Below are 19758 nucleotides of genomic sequence, written 5' to 3' on the forward strand. Positions count from 1 at the left end.
AATGCATTCTCTGTGTTTCTGATTTGCTGATGCTGAAATATTTTGTTTTCATTTTAACCCCTCCAAATTTGGGATTGTTTTTGCTTTTTTTCTGTATATGTATTTCAGTTGTTTAGACCTACTGGTTCCTGCTTTTTTCTTTTTCTTTGATATGTTATGTTCGTAACTTCTGACTGTCTGTGTTGAGCCAATCTTACCAACAAAAATATCAGTTGTTTCCTGTTTCTCTACTTCTTTACAAAAAAAAAAAGAAAAGTAAAAAGTAAAAATAAAAAACTCTTAATGGGAACCCTGGCACTGTCTGTCTTCTCTGTTCTGCAGAAATGTTGAAGGAGTTGAACCAGCAACGCAGAGCGAAAGAGTTTACAGACCTGAAAATTATTGTTGAAGGCAAAGAGTTTGAAGTCCACCAAAATGTTCTAGCTTCCTGCAGCTTGTATTTCAAGGACCTGATTAAAAGGTTTGCCTTCCTTCCAGCTGTGATCTGCTCTGTTCTTTTGTAGGGCGCATTTGTGTCGCTTTTTTTTCCTCCCCTCTCTTGCAGGTTTATGAAGATTGAATCTCCTGTCACAGAGCCAGTAGCCATTCTTTCCACCTCCTCTGAATGTATTTCCAAACTGAGACTCAGACCCATTTGTTACACATCTGACTCGTACAGTGTAATTATTTCTGATGAGTAGAGGCCGGTTTTGGCTGAAGAAAGTGTTCCACCACTGAGAGATCTGAGATTCAAACTCAACTGCTAATGGTGATTCAGACCACAACTAAAAACTATTGCTCTCGATGTCTTCAAGGGACTCTGTCACACGCGACAGACATCTGTCCTTCAGGCTACAATAAGCCATCAGCGTCCTGATGAACGATGCTGAGACATTGTGCTAATAAAGTATTTTGAGTATCAGAATCCCTTCACCCTGAAATCTTGGTTACATGCTTTTGTGTGGCTTTTACGGGCAAAGGGATTGATATTTTTATTATTTGGGGACTTCTAAAAGACGAAAAGGCAGCTGATCAATTTCTCTAGAAGAGATTGGAAATAAGATGCTTTTTCTGGGAAAAATGTAGCTCAGTCTGCGTGTTAGACTAAGGGTAGCCTTTTCCTACAAACATTCTAGCTTAGGGTAGGTACAATACGTACATTTTCTAAACATCATGTCTCCGCCTTCGCATTTTCCCCCCTCTGTTTCTAGCTGATTGATTCTAAACAGTGCATGATAATCTTTTTTTTCCATTACATTGATTTTTCAATTTGTATGCTTCATATATTCGCATAGGAATAAATTGGTACTCTCGTATTATTAGTAAGTTAGAGTAGCAAGTAGGGAGAAAAAAAACATGAGGATAACTTTCATTTTTCTCTCAATCATCAGCAAATTAATGCAGCTGCTGATTTTGCCTTGCAGTATTTTCCTGAGCAGACTGAGCCTGGACTGTGCTAAAAAAATGGGATTAAAGAACATTTTGCTTGCTTCAAATCCTGTATTTAAATTTTGCCAACTAACACAATAGTGACTGTATTTTATTTCAGGATGGCATATTGGCTGGTATCTCCTTTCAGTGTATTATGTCCTTTTGCACAAAGCTGGTTTTATAATTATGGATATATATTACATTTCGATGATATAACTGTGCTGACTGCCTTATCAATTATTCATAAAAAATATGTTGGCCTAGGAAGCACGTCTTTTCCCCTCTGTAAATCTAATGATTGCCAACTGTAGCTATGCCAGATCTCTCCTGTCCTTTCTCTTCTGCCTGCTCATTATCATTTAATTGTTAAGGCAACAGTATATTCTTTTTTAGGGTGATGAGTAGTCCATAGGGAATGAAAAGTCTTAGAGTCAACTTACAGAAATCAATAACTGACCACCAAAGACTGTCATTTGGGTTTCGCTGCGAAGACATCTGTTTGTGTGCAGAAGTCATCAGGCAGCATCTTTTTTCTAGAAGCACACTGAGGAATCTTGCTGCTTTATTATTTAGTTATCAAATGGAGATACGCTTGAGATTGAACACTGCTCCAATGTGAACTCATTTAAAACAAACAAACAAAAAACCCAAACCTTTTTATTTGTTCTGAAAAAAAGACTGTGAAAGCAAAACCCTAGTTTTCAGCATTTATTGTCTTTCAGCTGCTCACAAAAAGCTCACATGCGTTACAAGAAAAAAGTAGTGAGAGGTTTAGCCCATTTGCCGACCTCACCACTTTTTTTGCCTTCTTTCACATCATCATCAGCAATAAATATTCCAGAGGTCAATTCGTGTCCACAGTCAGGTGTCTCCATCCCAGTCGTCTTCCATATATAACCTCAGTCTCACACATGTAACCTTGATGAAGGCTAATGGAGTTGCACAGGTGTATCCAAGGCAAAAATACTCCTATTACTGATGATGATGCTTGAATAAGGAAAAATCCAGCTTGATGTCTAGTTGACTTTGCAAAACTGTCAGGTGAGAAAAATAAATACTCACCTATAAACTGAGCAATTGTGCCTTTGGGAGGCAATAAACTTAGGGCTGTGGGGTGGAATTCCTAAAGATTTGGTTTTTAGAGGATACTTGCAGGGTAAAGCCTAGTCCCTTTAGAAACCCCATGAAGTCAATGAAAGTCAAGGACTCGAGTTGCAAGAGGCACTCAGTATTTTGTAGGATCATGCCCTTAATAATATAGAATCATTATAGTTCACAGAGTCAATATGTTTATAAATGTAATACGTCTAGAATCCTCTCCTGATTTTTGTTAGCAGCTCCTTTGAGATAGTACTTAAAGCTTTATGTGATTTATATTGCATTTTTTGTGTTATTATAGAAGGTAAAACAAGAAATGACCGTTTTTCTTAAAGAAAAAAAAACATCTCTTTATACTAAATGTATTATAAAGCTCATTTTGATCAGAGCATGCTAGGCTTAAACTCTAACACCATTCCAGCTGAAGGCACTGGTGGGTCACCAGAAATGTCAATGAGAAGATAATCTATTAATGAAGGTGCTATGTGCATCCATGCAAAGATTCAGAAAAATGATGTCTTTCCAAGTATTTACTTTGCCTGTTCTTTGCCACAGGCTAATTATCGTTAACCTCATGTTCTGCCATCGAATCCACTGTGTGTTGTAGTTGTTATCTGGTGGTAGAAAAGCAAGTCGTGTCTCAGAAGAATAGAAAAGAAATGTTTAAAACCAAAAAAAGATCAATTATTCCCTTCTCAAAATAAAAAAAAGAAATAAACAAAAAGCATAGTAGATCTAGAGTTATTGCCCATCTTGAGGAAGGCTATTTGATGAGAAGTAGTCACAGCGGGGAAAAAAAATAATTTTTTTTCTACATTGTAGAGAGAGGATGATAACCAGGTTTGACTGATCAAAACAATTCTAAGGTTATTTATTATTTATGAAACAAATTCAGTAATGAGAGCGCACTTTGAAACCCCCTTAGTTTCTCAGAAAGCAGTTAATCCTGCAGTGTGCTAAGTATTCTGGTCTTCATCCAGAAAAGTTCTTGTTCCTATGATTTGTCTTCTAACTATAGGAGCATGGTCCTTTTGAGATGGGGTTAGTCCAGTCTTGAGCTTAAAATTAACACCATACCAAGCACCGTGCTCATGGAAACGGGTTAACCAGTCCCCATCAGGATCTGCACAGCGCTTTAGCTTAAGCCAGGACTCGACGTTCATCTCCCTCCCAAGGGCAGCTGACCATAAAAAACAGTCTTTTTCAGTGCAAAATCATCTGAAGAGGATTATGTGTGTTAGGAACAGCTGGTCTGAAATGTTCCTGGCATTTGTTCCACTTCATTGCACCCAGGAAGGGACAAAAGCGAGGTGCAGTGGAGGGACGGGGGAGTGTGAAGATGGGTTCTTGCCCACAGCTGGTCCCTCGGTCGAACATGTTGCAAAAACCTCAGGGGCTGGTGGGGCTGTTGCTAACAACCTCAGGAACAATTTTATACAATATTGAAGATATTTGGGGAGAGCTAGGTTTCCTTAAGTTCTTTTCATAAGTTCTTTTTAAAGCGTGTTATTTTTCAGGTGAATATTTGAGCCTACTTTATGACACGTATGAGGTTGAGTACTTGGCCTTACTGCTTGCTCCTTCAGGCGTAGAGAGGAGTTGATAGACTTTATCTCTTCTTAGGGAAATCATGTGGTTAGTCAGCTTCTTCAAACTGTGACCCATACAAGATTACTGGAGTATAGGACTTCAGGAGAAAATGGATGATAAATAGCAGATGGAATAGGGTTCTTTCCCCTAAATGCCATCTTATATTTTTTGAGTGCACCGCCAACCACAGTTGCTTCCAGTCTGCCTGACTTGGGCCTCTAATTTGTATCTGTATTTTAGGTACTTAAGAAAAGAGCCTTCCCAGAGCAAGGGCCTAATTTATGGTACAGGCAGCAAAGAGAAGCACCTTGAAGGTTTCCGAAAGGAGCCTTTTCTCCTAATTCAGGTACCTGTGTGCAGGCAGGTCGGGGGTCCCTCTAGATCAATGAGGGGTGCTTGTCTCTCACTGTTCGTAAACCAACATTTAGGCCCAATGTTGGCGTCTAAGGCAGGTTTAGGCTGACCTTGCCTTCTAGACTACTGCTATAGTCTGCAGGGAGGGAGACAGACATCACTGGGAGGCAAGTCCTCTAAAGTAGGTATCTAAAATACAAGGTGGAGGAGGAAGCCATTCTTCTTCACTATTAGGAATTATTAGGTGATTTGCTTAGACTATGAAGTTCAGATGGGTGTCACATTGCTTCCTTCAGGAATCCAGCCTATAGATTTCCTCTCAAGTCACGAGGGAAGACGGGAATGTTCGTCCTTATGGTAAATCTCACCTTATGATAAATAGTATGAATGGCCTTCAGAAGTGCTCATTTTTTATTGCCCAGAGGCAAAGGCCAGTCACCCAGCATGAATCATAGCTGGCTAGAAGTACATGAATGATTCTTTCCGGAAACTAATGTTTGTCTGAATGTCAACATACATATGCTTATTTATGTACACAGAAAGAAAGGAATAGATTAGGATCTACCAAAAAAAAAAATATGGCCAAAATGCCCCTCTTGCAGAAAACAGGTTTTCTTATTTAAATCATTCTTCATTTGGAGGAAGAGAGAAATGAACTCTGTGTCTTTGTATCGGCCCAAGAAGAAATGGTGCAAGATGTGTGTGTTCTGGAAGGAAGGAATGGAAAATCCCATGAAGAGCATAATTTTTTTCCAGCTGCATTTGGGATAGACAAATACAGCTGCTGGATAAATGGAATGTCTGATATTTCCATAACAGAGAGTTTCACCGGAATATTTTAATTTGCTGCTTTCTTCTTCTTAACCCAGCTCAAAGTGCTGGAATCTCTAACAAATATGACATTAATAATAGGAAGCACTTTACATAAAAGTCCCTTCTTGGATGAAATGCTGGCTTTTATAAGCAGACTTTAGTTTTATTACTCTGTGGTTAGTTGCTAAAGATGTACAGATCCTGTCCTACGAGCTTCATCTTTTCAAGCTTTGATTTTAGTGATGTTTTCTAATCTTGAAGTCATCCTGGCTACCTGATTTCACTAGCACAGAGCAGTAAATCACATACACAAAGAGATTTGATCACAAGAAGCAAGCATTTTTGATGAAGTGTAATCTGGCAACACTGTGTTCATCCTTCTTCTCCTAAGGAGCAGAGCCAGTGACTTCATGGCCAAATTGCTTTTCCACAATATTTTTTTGCAAGTGTTCAAGTATTTTTTTTTATTCTTTTTTTTCTAAAATAGGGTTGTATATACTCTCTGACGACTTGAAGGCAGGGCAGAGGGCGAGAGAAGTAAAACATTTAGGGTGAAAGGACCAAATTCCTTTTGCTTTACACCTACACCGAAGACAGAGATGTTATTCTGTGTTTTACACCATTGTGTGGAAAGGCAGCATTTGGATGCAAGACAGAGAAACCTGCCACTATCCATCTGAAACAGTCTGACAAAACTGCAAAAGCATTTAGGTGTCTGGAAAACAGACTGTCTGGTTTGTGTTTACGTTGTAAAAAGCCCAAAATGAGAAATAGCAGATGAAAGAAAAATCTACTCTTAGTGACCCCTTCGTGTTTTCCTGCTTATTGAGAACGTTGCTTTTAACTCCAAGAGAGGAGCAGGCAGCATTTCTACATCTGGAAGCTTCAGCTCCACTGTAGAACAGAATGAATGTGGAAGCAAATTATAACCTTTCTTTGAAAACAGAGAAATAGGGAGTTAAAAATACGATGTTTGTTTCAGGTGCCAGGCGAGGTATATTGTGCCTAGACATACAGCGCCAGTGGTTTTTGTTAAACCATTTAAAGGAATCTACAAGAATGGGAGGTTCGTGGGAGTACAAAATATTCTTCACCCTTTACTGCCAGGGTGCAGGTGTAAATTATGTGATGAACGACATTTTTGTCTTAAACGAGGGACTGATAATTGCTGTGTGTTGGGCGCAAAATCTTGGCACGGGCAGTAGCTTTCTGCTTTCAGCGGCCCCTTTCAGGGAGCGGCGCTTCGCTCGCTCTGCCTGGCCGAGCAGCCGCACTCCCGCCCTGATGCTGGAGCTGCCTGCTGGGTTTTAAATTTTGCAGCTGCCAGGCCCTGGAAAACATGTTTTCACCAAGCAAAAATGTATGGTCTTCTACATAAATGAATTTCAGCTTAACAAATATTCAGTGGGTGTTACTGGGCTGCCAGGCTAAGGAACTGCCGCAAAACCCATAGCAAGCATCACATCCTGGCTGTTACCGGCCTGGCGGGCATGGCCATCGATTAAGAGGGTGAGTGGCTTGGGCTGGACGCTGTTCTGAAAGGAGGGACAGATCAGTGTGTCCTGTTCTGAAGAGAAAGCGTGGCAAGGAGGCCAGAAAGGTTCCTTTTCAAGCCTTGAGATGCAGCACAGAAATTAAGCTTCTGCCTTGTAATGGCTGCAGCTTGCAGAAGCACCGAGCAGAATCACTTGACCTCTCACTCCTCTCCCTCATTGACAGAATCTGTGCTTACTGTAGTTTGGGCTTCTTGCTCACATAATTTCTAGACACAACTACAAATCCTGCAAATCTTATCCAAGGAATGACAGACTAATCACCTCTCTTGCTCTGGCTAGACCTATGTGCAAGCCATGCAGCTGTCATCCAACCACTCGTAAGGTGCCAGTGCAGTGACCCACGTGTATTTACTTATATCTCACAGCCCTGTCTCGGCTTGACGGCATTGAAATTTAGAGGTGAAAAGAAAGTTATCTAATGAGGTGTAGTTCAAGCTAAACGGATCAAAAACAACAAAAAAAACTTCCATGGCCTAAAAACTGGAGCTGTGTTCTTGAAAGCTGTTATTTTTGGGCCACTTCCAAAAGCCAGTTGTGCCCTAAAACAAGGGTAATCTAATCTCCGACTCCAGCACGCTTGCAGGTAGCTGCAGGGATCAGCAGTTCACTTCCTTTCATTTAAATCATCAAGGATTAGCCACTGCTGGATTGGGATAATGAATTTGACTTAATGTGGCCAGGCTCTGATCGTATCAGATCACGATCCGCTCTTTTTGCTATCGCAGTTCTCTGGAGTAGGGTGGGCAGAGGTTGGTGGGGTGAGAAGAGCTACTTGCCCTTTTTCTCATACACCGTGGCCACAGGAGATGCAGTATGTTACCTTTCACCAGAGTGCAAGGTGGCTCTACGTATACTGTAGAAAAGCATTTGCAACACCCTGTAGCTGAGTGAAAAAGAACCAGTGCCTGACAGAATTAATTCTAATTACTGAAATGCTGATTGGGATCTTTGGGCACTAGCATAATCGTAGTAGTAGCAATAAATAATAATTGTGGTCATCATTATTTTATTATTATTTTCCCTCTAGACTTTTCAATGATGAGAAAGAGGCTTGGATAGACTTACCTAGATAATTACTTGTATAAATTTCACTACATTCCTAAGAAACAGATTTATTAGCTGCATAATGCCAGCTCTCTGCTAAGCTGGTTTTTGATGGTGTAATAAATATCATTAAAACAAATCAGACAGTAGTTGGTTAAATGGGTGAGCTTTAAGCTTGATGGGAATAATTTTTGTATTCTGTCATTTTATTTTTAGTCTTCCTCCCATATAATCCACCAAAACCTGCTCTCATCTGTTATTTACCTATGACAAAGACTAGGTCTCACTCCAGGCTCTTTTGCCTTGTATTTGCTGAATTAGGCTGCCGGAGACACTTGCAAACAAATTAGCTCCCGTGCTGTTAATAAATTGGCCCAGTTTTTTCACTGTTCCACTAGTACCTTGTGAGACCCAGTTTATTCTCAGTCCCTAGCAAAAGTCTGGGTCATGAAATGCTGTTCTTCCAAGGGCACTTGCTATTCACTTCTGCATTCACTTGCTCATCATTTAAGCCAGAATCTTCAAACTCGTCATCTTCTTTCTTAAATCACAGCAGGGAGGCAGATTTGTGCCTCCGACTGATCTCCGACACTATAGCGTTACAGGCTGCCGCTGCTCCCACGCCTTTAGAAATAGTCTTGACTGAGCAGTTAGATTGCATTCTGTCGGTGAATAGCGTTAAGGATATATAGGAGACGTGGCTCTTTTGTTTGTTTTATTTCATTCTGGCCGTGTTGTCCATGAACAAAAGCATTTGCTGTTAATCCCATTGCTCATCTTGGTTTGTAATGATCATTTCTGTGCTGGTGAATTAGCAGGAGCTGCTAGTGCATGCCCGAGCTCGCAGCCATTAATTTTCCTGATTTTATCCTGATAGAGCAGGTGCAAACTGGCAGCGTTTGACCCTAATAAGTTACACTAGACTTGCCAAATTTTGTCTGCCTGGAACAAGGAACAGTATTTGCATCCTGGTTAAAAGTGAGCAAATGGATTTGTTGGTCAGGTAAATTTTCATGACAAATTTGCAAGCCTGTGTTTAAACAGAGTAATTTATTTAATCTTGTGAATTTACTAGTTCTTTACTGTAATCATACAATAGCACCGTAACAGTATATGTTTTCTTCTCTCGTGAGACAGATGGATAGTGGCTGAGGCTCAAAGATAATATTTATGTACAAGATAGTATAACGAAGGCAGAGATTTGCAAGTTAATACATTCTGAGCTGATAAAATAATTCCAAAGGAGAGGCGATGCTAGGGTGTAATTTGTTTTTTAAAAAATCCTATTTAATAGAACATTCAGTGCCTTATGACATACATATAGCAATGATGTTGCTCATAAATGTCCCTTCCTGTCATCGTTTACGTGATTGAATACCTTGCAGCTGCATAAACTTGAGTAACTCAGTAAATAACCTGTTACCTCAGTATGCACATGCATCTTGGTATGTGTGTCACAGAAATGTATGTTGGTATGTTTGGGCATCTATGCTTTCTATCTCATGAGCATGTAGTTATGATAAATCAAGCTCTTCAGTACAAAATAATGACTTTCCATGTAGAGTGCCTTGCCGGTTCTGTCCATAGCTGAAAGTTGGTTATAATATAACAAAATTTCTTTGTTGCTTCTCCCAAGATAAATAGGCATGCGGATTTTGAACCATTAATAACTCTGAAGATGATGAAAAGTCAAATAGTGGACAGTTAAGAGGCAGCAACATTTCTTCGCCTGGAGTTTTAACGCTTTAAGGATTATGCTCTACAGTAAACAAGATGTTCAGTCTAAATTATATAGAGCAGGAGTTTCTAATGAGCACATAGATAACAGACTCTTAAGCCTCATGACAAGCTGCCTGTCCCAGTCTTTTGGTAATCAAAATAATTTGACAGAGAGAGAGAAAAAAGTAGCTTCTCTTCATTTAAGTGCTTCATCTTGCATAAAAATCTTGGATTTCCTGTTTTTTGCAGACCAAAACACTGTCCAGGGAACAAAGCCGTTTGATTTGAAATTATTTTATTTTTTTGTCCTGTCTGTCTTGGCAGCAAATATTTTTCTGTAGTGGCATGGGAGCACAATTAATGTAGGGTAAACATTTGTGTTCCTAATTATGAGAGCAAGCCAGCAAGATCAGCATGTCGAGCTGATGGGGCAGATCCTGGGAGGGTGTGAGGTGCAGAGGCTGGCAGGCAGCTGGCCGGTGGGACAGACTCTTGCTTTGATCTATGCAGGGAGGAACCAATCCCAAAATACAGGCTTCAGATGCCTCGGTCCAGGGTGGAGCCGAAGTTCCTGCCTGCATGCTGGCAGTAGCCTCCCATCAGCTGAAATGTGCTTTTAGTGGAGGATATTCAGAGTCCTGAGTTCTATGAGGCTCTGAGCAATAGGTAAGCAAAGATAGCAATTTTACTTTTTTATTACACTGCCAGAATCCATGTGTTTTCATATTCCTGAGTTTTCAAATTCTGAGTGTAAAATGGGCAAAACTGAGGCTGGAGGCTGTATTATGGAGCTAACTCTTCTCTGTTGTCTCCTCTCGGGAGTAGCAGGTAATGGTGGTAGGTTCGCTGTTCACACACAGGAGTGATGGACCTTGGAAAGGCAGAAAGGAAAAGGCACACACCAAGTCCCATGTGTCCAGGCAAAAATGACAAATGACGATTCTGAATGTGTCTTTATTTTAAAAGGTAATCATTTATTTCAGTGCCTCTTTAGAGCACAAAGCTTAAATGTACGTCATACCTTTGAGTCTACAGCACAGTGAGTCATATGGCTTCGAATGTAAATAGGTGTCACAAACTCTGTCAGTCCTCCTGTTCCCAGCCAGGCAGCCTGGGAGGAAGCTGAACCAACTGTTCCTAGGCAGTAATGTACGTTTACATAAAATGTTTCACATTTTTCATGTTTATTCCATGCAGATGGCTCCATTTTGAACATCCAGAATTTGTTTTGACTTTGTGACTGTAGCTTGTAAACAGAGAGTAGGCTGGCATCTGTACTGGGTATAGGTAGCTTTTCGTATTTGATCTAAAATTGAGTGAGGCTGTAGCCAAACCATTAGTCACTTGAAATAATGTTGCAAGCTGGTTAAAGGCAGCATATCCAGACCATGAGGGAAGCCTGAATTAGAGGCGGTAGCGCTGTCCGTAAATTGACAAATTGATGCGCTAGCAGGGTTTCACTTACACAGCTACTCTGAATGTGGCTTTGCAAATCAAGGCAGCTCACTATTAACTGTTCTGAACTGAATCATGCAGACATTCTGTTACATGAGCGTGTTGATACGAATAATGCAGGGAAAATGCATAGATATACACATATTCATAGCTCAAGATGCAGAAAGCTGATTGCATCGCTATTAAGGATGAAAACACTAGTGCTGATTCTTCTCTGTGTATATTGCATGTATGGAAATGATTTTCAAGGACAAATTAATTCCAAAAATGTAAAGTTCTCTTCTTATTCTTTTGTCAGTTCCACTCCTAAATATTGCAGATAAGGTTTTAGGGTTATTTTTCCTGCTATCACTGTTAACAGAAAGGGACACCGATTTTTATTTGTTGTTTGAGAGTGGATTTTTTTGTAACTTTTGCTCTAAAAGGTTCCCTGTGCCTTTGTCTTCTCTAGTTTAAGTAATTAAGTTGAAGGATAAGTAGGCAGAGTACGTTCAGATGCCTTGGCTTTATTTTCTTAGACCTGTTTATTCCAGACAATGGAAAATATTTTTCAGTAACTCCCCTCTTACACATTCAGAGTGTATCTGTGCTTCCTGCTTATCTGCGAGTTCAGTTCTGCCTGCACGTTGCTCAGTTCTATCACCTTGCTGGAGAAATGCATGATTTGTAAATCCGAAAGAATTCCCCGATAGCTACCGTAAAATTAAGCTGTTAAAGAGCTCTTGGAGCTTGTTTAAATGTAGACCTAAACAAACCTCTTTGCTGTTTAGCTCAAGATAAATCTTTTTAAAAGTCCTGTTCTAAATCACTTCCCGATTTTAATGAGTTTATATATCAGCTTTTGCCAGATTTTTACTGTAGCTATTCTGCAAGATTACAGCCGTGATAAAGTAAGGACTAAAATTGTTTGTTATATATTATTCTTCAGAAGCAAAACTTTTTCCCCCAGAGGCTGTTGGGAGAGCTATTGATTTTCTGCCACAATGTGAAATGTGTGACCTTTATAATATGAGCAATGATTACAAAGCCAATAAAATGACATCATTCTGTTTAAACTTTAGAGTTCGCAGGGCAAATAGCAGAATGTGCCACATTTAATGATGTCCACGGACGATAAGTGTACATTGCCTGGCTTCAAGCGAGCCTGAAACATGACGCAGGCAGACTCTCCATCTCCAAAATATCCCGTATTTGTGCCGGGAGTGGAGGAACAGGAGTGCATATACCTGGCAGAGCTGTGTCTTTTCCCAGCTCTTCAGGCAAGAAGTCGGTGCTTTTCTGAGAGCAGACGTTTCTACATGTTTGCATCTGCTGACAAAACTCCTCCTGATGCGACACAGGACAAGCTGTTTGGGGCACAGCTGTATACATTCATACAGATTTTCCCCAGTCCATCGCATATGCATTTACAGGACTAAATTCTATTCTTGTAATGCAGCTTTAGCTACTTCGCTGCACTTGCTCTAGAGTAGCTGAGCAAAGACTCTGTCCCAAGCAGATGAAGTATAACTGCACAGAGCATATTGATATTCTAATAGGTGTGAAAACAAGGAACACAGAAAGCTTTAGTCAGGCTTGGAGGGAGATGCCACAACCTGATTCAGTGAAATCGTTTCCAGGAGAAATCTGTGGAATTTCCCACTTCAGGCACATCAGTCTGCTTCCCCACATTATTTTCTTTTCTTCCTTCAAGCAGTCATTTTTGATCAGTTAGGACCTGCTTAAACCAATTCCCTGTCCATTCTGCAGCCTGTCCGAAGCCAGATCCCCAGCATGGAAACCAGAGTAGCTGTGATTTCCCTGTGCAGGCTGAACCAAGCCTATGCTCAACATTTGTCCAGCTAAACGTGGAGCCAAGGTGCTTGCTGCTCAGAAAGCACAAGCAAAACAGCACAACACATCTCAGAGGAAAGAACAGGGATAACTTTCTGTCCCATTTCTGGCTCATTGTGCAATATCAATAATCTCTGTAGCTTTGTATTATACTTGCCGTAAGTGGCTCTAATGATTGATTAAACACCTTAGCTTTTCTTTGGCATTTAATCAATTGCAGCAGCAGTTTATTGCTTGGTGTATTACAAAGTAAAAGGAGATTATTACTTAATTATTCTGAAAAACAGCAGCTTGCAACATTGCTAACATGGGTGTGTCATGTCATTCTTCGTGCCTCCTGGTCTCTGCACTGGGTGAGAGCGTGCAATTCCCCATGGGTCACATACAGTTGTCCCCACAGCCATCACTAGCACAGTGCAATCAGTGGCACTAAATAAATAATTGCTTACAGTGAGGCTTCTTACAGTGCAGAGCCCAATTCTGTCGCTTGTGGGTACCTCCAAATCTCACTTAAATTTTAGGCAATGCCCTTATTAACCAGCTCACGTGAATTTGAACTCACTGTCAGGTACAAACCACTTCTGGAAACAACTTGGTAAGAATTAGATCAGTGCCAGGAGGCATTTTGAGAGCTCAGGGTGCAGCCCCAGATGTGTGCACAACTGGAGATAAAACAGATCTGAGATGTGTTACTGGGATGTGAGTGTGAGAAGGAAAAAAATATATGCCATTTTGTGACATCCTCTTGAGGATCTAGCAAATGGCAGCTCTTCTGTTTTAACACCTGAGGTTTTCCTCCTTGAGTGCAAAATTGAATCCATATGCAGGAGTTCCGAAAGAGTATTGAGGTGTGATAAAGCATAAGGATTCAGGGTAGTGTACACGTCTGTGCAGGTAGGGGTACCACGGCTATTGTGATCAGTATATGTTCTCACCCATCTGCTTGTGGAATATGATCTAACCTACCTGAGTTCCCATACAAAGGGATAGTCCAATATTTAGAACTGAAAAATGAGGTTTAGTTCCTTGCTTTGCCCGTGGTGTTCTATATGATCTCAGGCAAGTGATTTTGTCTCCCCCGTGCCTCAGTTCCCTTTCGTGAATGGGAGTAACTGTTGTTCACTACCTTAGAGAAGCAGATTAAATGCAGGACAGCCAGGTGGTCCTCCATTATGGTAGTGGCACCATCAAAATACTTTTAGCTGAAAAATGAAACCTGTTGAAAGCTCTTATCCTGCAAAATTCGTATGGATTAAAGCTGTGCCTTTGACTTGAACAGGACTAGTCAGTGGAAGACCGGTGTCAAAGCATCCACTGGAAATTTTACCCATTTCCCCAAATGATTTTAGGGTTTATTCGTGTGGGTGGGGTGGGGTGTCATGAAAGAAGAGAACTGAACCTCATACGTCGTTTATTTTTCCACCATTATGATAGTAGAGGTCTGACCATCACCTTTCTAGGCAGCTTTGTGAATCCGAGAGGTTGGTAGCGCTCTTGCTCATGCTTAAAGCTGCCATTGCCTGTGAGTAGCGATGCTTTGGCCAGTCCATAGAAGTCACGCAGCTTCGTGTGCCGGGTTTGTGTCCATCGTGCAATGGCTTTTGCAAGTACTCTAGCAGAATTGGAGCCAGCAGACGTTGACTGTTCAGTGACTAGGAGAAGTTCATGTTTCTTTGAGAAGGTGCTGGCTGGTCCTAACCATTAAAAGAGTTTATTTTCTTACTCCAACAGATTTCCCCTCCCCTCCTTGATGTTACCAAATTTATCATCACTTTTGTCTTTCAGGTGTAACCTGCCTTTAGTGTTGCAGACACATCAGCCAACTATGCATTAAGAACTCGGCCCTTACTTTAATTCAGTATAATTTTCTTTTTGTCCAATAATTTCACAAGCACTAATCCACACTTCAAATGCAGGAGATACTTTGATCCCCAAATTGTTCAGCGCTTCATGCGGGATAAACCGTAGGCCACGGTCATGAAACTCCTAGAGGATGGCTGCTGGCTTCCTGTGGCAGAGCTGGTTGTTGTTTTCCCCCCTCTCCCTTCTTTGCTCTAACCATTTTGTCTGTCTATCTTGTCTTGTATTCAGTTTTCAAAGCAATTGCCATGAAGGGCTTCCTTTTTTTAGTGCCTAAAAGGGAACAATAGATTTTTAGAATAAGCATATATATGTTTTTGTATATGAGTGTCTGTATATGCATATCATATCTATCATATCTATACTTCAATATAACCTACTGAGAAGTTCAAGCTAAACAGAAATTAATATTTATTATTGTTATTTTTTATGAAAAGGTCTTTAAATGTATCCTTCAATGCACATGACATTTAAAATTATTCCAGTGCTGGATTCCTGAAAAAGTAGATGACCTTTTCTCTTGAAATTGGAAAATGTTTTTCTTAACAGTTACATTATGCGCAGAAGATGAGATGTTAACCAAGATGTTAAAATGTATTGTTTCCCTTTGAAAGCTAATCCCATTCTTCATTTTCATTAATGTTGGCTCATTCATTTTTCTTTTTCTTTCTTTCCTTTCCTTTTCTTTTGCAACTGTTTTTGCATGAAAAGGCAGAGTAGCAATGAACAGTTTTTTCATAAGACTTGCTTTAAGACTCTTCTCTTTCAGATCCAGTTAAAGTTTTTAAGTTCAATTGTTTTAAAACTCGTATTCTTCAGTTCTGTAAACAAAAATAACGGAGAAATATAATGAGGTGCAAAGCGATTTTCTAGCCCTCACTAATCAGTAAATGCCAGCAAAATGGGGATGGTGTAATGTCCATAATTTAATTGTCTGCTGTTACCAGGTCACCACGAGACAGTAGCAGAAGCGGCGAGAAGCTGGAATTGGCCATGTCCAACCTGACTGCGGATGTCCTGGAATTACTCCTGGAGTTTGTTTATACAGGTTCTTTGATCATAGATTCAGCGAATGCAAAAACCCTACTGGAAGCTGCCAGCAAGTTCCAGTTTCATACTTTCTGTAAAGTCTGCGTTTCGTTTCTAGGTAAGAATCACTCCATCTAGTGAGATTTTAAGAGCTCGTTTTAAGGTTTGTAAGCCTTTCTTCTAACAACTCTTGAAAGACAATTAGGAAGCCCAAAATTCAATGTAATAAAATAGAACACAGTATTTATTTGGGTTGAGAGTTAAATTTAAAATGCTGACGCTGTGGCCAGTGGAAGATAATCTCCTGGAGAAGTGTAGCCTGTTGTTTGAGTGACAACTGCTTTCACATCTTGGTTCGTACTTGTTGTGATGACGTTTTGTTTCCCAGAGGCTGATGACTGCACAGGTACCGGGCTGTGACGCACAGGTCGCTTGTTACTGCCACAGCAACTGTTTGCTGCTGCACGAGGCCAGCTTGGTCAAGCACTGAAAGAGCAGGGTCTGCAATTTTCTTGTATCCCTGAGAAAATCTTTCACATGTCTAACGTTCTTGTAAAGCCAGATCTGATTGTACTACTCCACATTGGATGTTCACGAGGTTTGATCTTCCGTACGGAGTTGCAGTCTGATGGATGTGTGTCATCACGAGTGGTGGATGGGAATGAAAGGTGGCCGTATCCTCCCCTGGTAGCTGGTGTGCCCTGCGTGCGTGGGGAGCGTTTGTCCCAGTGAGAGTGTTCAGTTCAAGATCCTCACCAGTGCCTCTGTGCACGTGAGAAGCCCATTCCTCTTGTCTGGAGCACCGTGTCATCCTGCTCATTGTATTTTCTGCATATTTTCCAATATAGCTTATTTCACAGCAGTCTAAAGTGACCTGCTCAGTTAACTTTGCTTTACTGGTCTGAACTGGAACCATCCAGCCCCATTTCTGTCATGGCATTAGAGGAGTCAGAACTGGACGTCAAATGAAAAACACGGTTTAAATTCCTGCCTTCACCACATACTACTTGTTCACTAGCATGGCTATAATATCAGTTAATGAGCCATTAATAATATATAAATTATTAGCACAAAATTATCAATACAAAACATGAGCTTGTTCTTATATGATTTGCTTCCTGTTTCCAAGTTCCAAATACATTTTTTGAACATCTGATTTCTATTCATACTCCCTGAACTTGGTATGAGAGATGTCATTCTCTCTGCACCCCTTCAACCCACATGAACTATAGGTTCTTCTTGGGCAGTTCTCATTTAAAATTGACAGCTAGAATTATAAAGTGTGGAAGATGAGAGTTTAGAAAACGTTGCCCTCATTAAAAAATAAATTTTAAAAAAAAAAAACAGACCTCAGATGAATCTAGTTTACTGCTGTGTTAATTTTCACTGCTAAGCTGACTCTGGCAAGATGAGTGGTGTGACTAGGCTGGTACGATGCAGACGTCAGTAAAGAATATGTGGTATTGTATTCTTCTGTTCTTTACCACTTTTTACGTGTCACTTTTAAAAAAGTCTGTTCCGAAATGAGTTGATAATGGGGGTGAAACCTATGCTTGGCAATCCACTCTTGGTTGGGCAGCTTGAGTGAGGGCTCTGGCTCTGGCATTGCTTTCCCCCAGCTTCCCTTCGTCACCTTTTGAAGTGATTAGAGATCTTACAGTCTTTCCAGGAACAGGAGATGTGTTTAAGTTGTGCTATCTCTAAAGATTCAACCACAAAACCAAAATACATTTATTTCACTAAATCAATGTGAGATTTCTCTTTCCCAATAGTTAATAGTTTAAATCAGTGAACCATGTTATGGTATGAAATAGTAGAGTTGGTTGTAAGTTCAGTGATATATGGGGGTTGCTGGAATTTTGTATTCTCATTTGGAGAATTCATGGAGTGTAATTGCTTATTTTTATTTATAGCTGTGACTGGATTGCTCCACAGAGATAGCAGAGCATTTTCCATCTAGAAAGTTAAGGGAAAAGCACTTTTTCTTCTCTGTGGCTGTATTTTTTCTTTTCATCCCAGCCACTTCTGCTCCCCACAAAGCAGAAATGTGGTAAAAATCAGGGTTTTTCCCAGGGTCTCTGGAGGATTCACGAGTGTAAACAGTGATTCTTGCCCATCAGTGGCCATGTCTAAATAGTGAGAGAAGTGGAGGGAAGTCCAAAGAGGCCCAAAGAAGTAAAAACCCTAAATCAATAGGTCTGTTGAGCACAGCACATCTCAGGGGAAATTCAGGTCATCCTTTTTAGCCACAAAGCTCCAGCAGCATCCTGACTGCTTGATGTCCAGGCAGCTCTTGTGTCTCTGTCCTGGGCCTCTCAGCAGCTCTGGGCAGAGGAATGTCAAATCTGCTTGCACTTTCTGGTGCAAACATGCTGCAAATGTGTCAGGAAAATCGTTTCATTTCAATGGGAGATTTCCTAGCAAGCTTCACTGGGCTAATTATAGCGACGTTCTCTCTCCCCCACATGCTGTCTTCTCTGCTTTTGTCTAGACCATGAGAAATGACAACAGTTTTGTGCCGACTGATGCAACGATGCCAACAAGTTCGTGCAGGCACCATATGATAACTGGGCAAATGTTTGCAAACTGCTCAGGACATCATAGGTATCTCCTCTATCCATATGGCTGAATACTTGAGGATTTGGGGATTTTTTATTGTATTGTATTTTATTTTATTTTATTTTATTTTATTTTCCTACTTGTTTTACACTGTCATCACAGTCATGGCTCAAATCGGATTTCAGGTGATTCATCAGTATCACGGTTTGTGTGTTCACAGGAGTGAACACATTCGGAGCTTGTACTTCAGCCTGCTGCCGATAAATGAAAGTATTCTTCTGTAAGTCTGAAGAAGCTGGTGGAATCTAATGGATTCATGGAGCAGAATAGGAAAGAGCAGGAACTCTGGATTTTCTTATTCTCCTGGGTAAAAGGCACAAAGTTTGCAGAGAGTGTGAGGGGAAGCTATGAGAAAAATTGAACAAGAAATGGTGAGATGTGCATGAATAGGCATATCCACCTGAGGGAAGAAGAAGCCTTTGTGGTCCTTATGAATTCAGGAGAAAGTATTATGGGTACTGTTTTGTTTATCCAAGATGAAAAATTTTTGCAGCAGCTGGACAACCATTCTGCCCAGCAGTGGAGAAACTGGAGCATCAACTGGATCTGGAGATCAGAGCAATGAGGAACACTCTCAAAGGGGAAATGAAATCTTTTAGATGAGGAATGTATCCAAAAGTCTGCCATCTGTCTTCCATCTTCACATGCTTTTGACACTATTAGGAACACCTCAGGAATAATATCCCCATCGGGATGTACATAGAGTATAAGGAGGAAATGCACATTTTGTGCTAATTTTAGTGATATCCAAGTCATCATCTAGAAAGCATCTCTAAGTGAAAATACAGTACTTAATGCACAGAGGAGGAGCTTACATCAGCCATTGAGTTTCCACCTACTGTTACCATAATCTTGCTGAGTAATTCTTCCTACAAACCGTCTATCTCTGACTTTATCTGGAGTCATCCCACTCCCAGAAGTGTAGTCCTAGCAGTCTGCCTGGCTGATTATCTCATGATGACTCTGCACAGGATCCTGTTCCCAAATCATATCTAACTTAAGTGGAGAATACTGGCTGCTGATCTGCAATATTGTGACATGCATAGAAGCAAATATGCCAGCCAGCACTGTCTCAAACCAGAGAGAACCTACTAGATTAAACCTGATGTCCTTGGAGTCCACTCATGAACTGTCCTTGAGAGTTGGGAATAGCTTAGCAATGAGCAACTGTCTTCTGAATGGACTCAAGGTGAAACTCCAGAAAAATGAGTTGTTACAAGTCTGGTGTCACTATGGCAAAACCAGCAATTATTGTAAGGAGATCAGTGCCCAAAGGAAAACAGCTTAGGAGCAGATGGAGTAGAACTGGTCCTTGCATGTCTTTGTCATTTCAGCATCCAGAAGTGCCCCCAGATTGCTGTCACTGGGGATGGGCTAC

The 19758-nt window shown here is 40.6% G+C and overlaps 1 protein-coding gene across 1 annotated transcript in view; it reads left to right on the forward strand.

The window, feature by feature from the left end:
* The first annotated feature begins 323 nt into the window (after nt 1-323).
* Nucleotides 324-19758, forward strand: part of LOC104274599 (kelch-like protein 29) — a 40877-nt gene continuing 21442 nt past the window's right edge. Inside the window, exons 1-2 of the mRNA XM_009870281.1 lie at nt 324-460; nt 15680-15879. Coding sequence (XP_009868583.1) covers nt 324-460; nt 15680-15879 — 337 coding nt within the window. The remainder of the gene's footprint in view (nt 461-15679; nt 15880-19758) is intronic.

The sequence above is a fragment of the Apaloderma vittatum genome, unplaced genomic scaffold, assembly GCF_000703405.1.
Source record: "Apaloderma vittatum isolate BGI_N311 unplaced genomic scaffold, ASM70340v1 scaffold2925, whole genome shotgun sequence".
Classification (NCBI taxonomy): domain Eukaryota; kingdom Metazoa; phylum Chordata; class Aves; order Trogoniformes; family Trogonidae; genus Apaloderma; species Apaloderma vittatum.